Below are 3363 nucleotides of genomic sequence, written 5' to 3' on the forward strand. Positions count from 1 at the left end.
ATTTGACAGTGCCAAATATGACCTTTAATTATTCGAAACTGTACAAATATGACCTCCGATCCTACGTGGCAAAACGCATGTTCAACACGCAAAACTGTGCCCGTCCAGTTTAAAATCTAAGGGCATAATACATAAATTTGACCTTAAACTTTGATAGTGCACAAATATGACCTTTAACTATTCAAAACTGCACAAATATGACCTTTAAATGACTTTTCACTATTATTTTTCATTATTTTCGGCTCAAAAATTAAAATAACATTTAATTTCTTTTGTCATTGCAAAAAAAGAGCAATATTGAAGATTTATTAATTAGGTGGGTCAGCCTAATACGAAAAAATCGCACGGGTATGTATATATGTTATAAAGCAGATGGTGAATTTAAGTTATATATGATATATCTAAATATAATTTATTTAATTATTAAATTAAAGATGAAACTATACTAATAATAAAAAAATTATTGTTTTAATAAAACATTATTAAATTAACATTATTAAGGATAGTAGTAGTAGTATATAAAATTAACGTTATCAAATTAACGTTATTAAAATGTTATTAAAATAACGTTATTAAAACGTTTTTAAATTAACGCAGGGGCGGACCTACATGGTTGCCATGGGGTTCACCCAAATCCCCTCGGTAAAAAAATTATGTTGTATATATAAGGTAGAAAATCTATATTTATGTACGTATATTAATGTTAAACCACATGAAACAAGGTACTTAGATAGCCCAGTGGTGTTCTTTGCTCTTTTTGGGAGCTTTCTTCAGCCTAATGCGCGGTTTCAATCCCTAAATAAATAAATAAAATAATAATAATAATAATAATAATTTAAAAAAAAAAATGACGTCGTTTTAACACAAAAAATAAAACTTTGACAGTGCACAAGTATGATCTTTAACTATTAAAAACTGCACAAATATGACCTCCCTCCAAGTCAGCCCTTTTAACGACGTGACACCGTATGATTGGATAACCTTTCCACATAGGCTGACACTGTGTGATTGGATTACCTTTCCACATAGGCGCAAGTGAAACTCACGCATAGGGGTTACAAAATCGGATGTCATATTTGTTCAGGTTTTGAATAGTTAAAGATCCTATTTGTGCACTATCAAATTTTAAAATCAAAGTTATAATTTGGTGTCAAGTTTAAGGTCATATTTATGTATTATCTCAAAATTAAAACAAAAACATTTTTGTTTGCCCAATGCTTAACGAACTGAATTACAAATTTACAATTATATATGCAAAATCAAAGCTCACCAACATAAGGTACACTTCCCACGAACTTAATAAATAAGAACAGAGAAACAAATTATTCACCACAGTAACCCCATCCCCTTCAACGTAAGAATTCAAAAATTATTAAAATCTTGCAAGAAAAAAGAACAGCTTATGAAAGTTTCCCTTAGTTTCTGAAGGCACAATGTTTTCGAATTTCTCCTGCTTTCCCAGTAAGGACTCCAATTTTCCCCATTTTCACCATCGATTCACCGAAGTCCTTAAAGAAAGTTGATCCATGAGGATTTAATTGAGACAACACATAATCTTTTGTTTGACGATTTGTAAGAAGAGCTGCATCAGATGCAAATAATCCTCTTCGTTTGCTAACCATAGTATAATAATCAGTGTCGAAACTCTTGAAACTTCCAGGGTCCATTTCAACGATTGTGGTCACATCTCCAGGCTTACATTTGATCTTCAAATGACTAATGTAATTTTGGTCCATGTTTGGGTCCATGTCACCTTTGCCAGTGAAATTGTACATACGGCTCGAGAAGGAAAAGCAATGTGACATCCCAATTGTGTGTCCTCCTATGTAGAGGAGAGAGAAAAAAAAGTGAAATATTAAGGATTTTCTGTTTCTTGAATTAATGTACTCTTCCGCACAGTATTGGAACTACAGTCGTAGGGTAGTCATTGAATATCCTTCGACGAATAATGTATGCAGCACGAACATTACTCTTTACACATGTATATGAAATTCTGAACATTCTTAGCGAAATTTCTAGAGTAGTGGTGACATTAATTTATTTATTATGATGTAAATGAAAATTTACCTGATAGAACAACAAGGTCTTTTACAGTTAGGCCCAATGCACCAAATGTTGTTTTGAGAGTAGTGAAATTATCAAAAGGAGTTGGCAACTTCTTTGAGGCCTCTGAGAGAATTGACACTCTTCCATCTCTTCTTCCCAAGGGAACTGGCCAACTCGGTCCATTTATCTGAAACAACCAAAATATTTTATTATAATAATAATAAAAAAGGAATTAAATGTGCAGAAAGTATATTTAATGGACTGATTTATGTACTATATTCTCTATTCCAATTTGTTATTTGTGTGGAACGTTGTTTGACTGAACATAACGTTTAAGAAAGAAAGACAAACTTTCCATAAGGAAATTATGTTACATAAATTAGGACGAATAAAATAATTAGTTACCAGTGAGACAGCATCACGGGCAGCTAAGGCTAAAATATCAGAGCAAGAGACAATGCCAGGGCACTCTTTCTCTAAAGCAGATTTAGCTGCATCTATCACTTGGAACCCCCTTAGGCTTTGGTTTGGGATTGCATCTTTCTCTGCTTTATTTCCTTTTGTTGAATTAAGTAGCACTGAACCATCACATCCCTACAACAACAAAAGAAAAATATTTATTTGTATGCATGTTAGAGCAAAATTAATCCAAAGATACTCTTAAGTCAAATATTGTCCATTTTGAAACTAGCCATTATACCTCATATGTCACTTCTCATTAATCTTTTCAACTATCAACATAATATTTTGTTCGCATACTCAATAATTCGACATGAAAAAGATCAAAATAATAGTTAAATTTAAAGAATTAAATCAATTGCTTAATTACCCTAACAAAACAATCGTGAAAATGCATTCTCAACAAAGGGGCAGCCAAAGTTGGAGCAACAGATATGTAGTGCTTTGTTGTCTCTTTCACAATTGCTTCCACATTTGGACATGTTTTCGTATAGAATCCTACTTCCACCCCTTCACAATTATAAGCAACCAAAAAAAGTTGAACAACAATAAATGAAAGAAATTTTAATGTTGCCATTATATATATTTTTATTTTTTTTTGTGGAGAAATCAAAATCTTGATGTGATTGATGATTGGTGAACACAAGTTCATGGACTTTAAATAGGAGTTAAGCAGATGGTGGTATCAATAATTTGATTTGTTGAAAGGGCAGAGCTGGTACGTAAAAGTTGATTTTAATATTTTGCAATTAGCACCTTCTAAACTAACTATTTTTTTAATGTTAGTTCTTGTTGCGAATTATATACGGTAGTATTTCGATCCTAAATACTAGTAGGAGACTCACGAATTTCTACTTA

General features: G+C 32.0%; 1 protein-coding gene across 1 annotated transcript; it reads right to left on the minus strand.

Moving 5' to 3' along the window:
• Positions 1 to 1280: 1280 nt before the first annotated feature.
• Positions 1281 to 3113, minus strand: LOC107841908 (peroxidase 27). The gene is made up of 4 exons (XM_016685759.2): positions 2876 to 3113; positions 2452 to 2640; positions 2068 to 2233; positions 1281 to 1822 (listed from the first exon to the last, which is right to left on the minus strand). The coding sequence occupies exons 1-4, from the start codon at positions 3080 to 3082 to the stop codon at positions 1416 to 1418; spliced, it is 969 nt and encodes a 322-aa protein (XP_016541245.1). The 5' UTR covers positions 3083 to 3113; the 3' UTR covers positions 1281 to 1415.
• Between the last annotated feature and the right edge of the window lie 250 nt (positions 3114 to 3363).

The sequence above is a fragment of the Capsicum annuum genome, chromosome 9 (genome assembly GCF_002878395.1).
Source record: "Capsicum annuum cultivar UCD-10X-F1 chromosome 9, UCD10Xv1.1, whole genome shotgun sequence".
Lineage (NCBI taxonomy): Eukaryota > Viridiplantae > Streptophyta > Magnoliopsida > Solanales > Solanaceae > Capsicum > Capsicum annuum.

What these genes read in the sequence shown, in the direction of transcription:
- LOC107841908 (XM_016685759.2), bottom strand. Translation starts at nt 3,082, where the DNA reads ATGGCAACATTAAAATTTCTTTCATTTATTGTTGTTCAACTTTTTTTG. An exon ending in TTCACGATTGTTTTGTTAGG is followed by an intron (nt 2,641 to 2,875) that starts GTAATTAAGCAA and finishes TTGTTGTTGTAG; the next exon opens with GGATGTGATGGTTCAGTGCT. An exon ending in AGACCTTGTTGTTCTATCAG is followed by an intron (nt 1,823 to 2,067) that starts GTAAATTTTCAT and finishes TCCTCTACATAG; the next exon opens with GAGGACACACAATTGGGATG.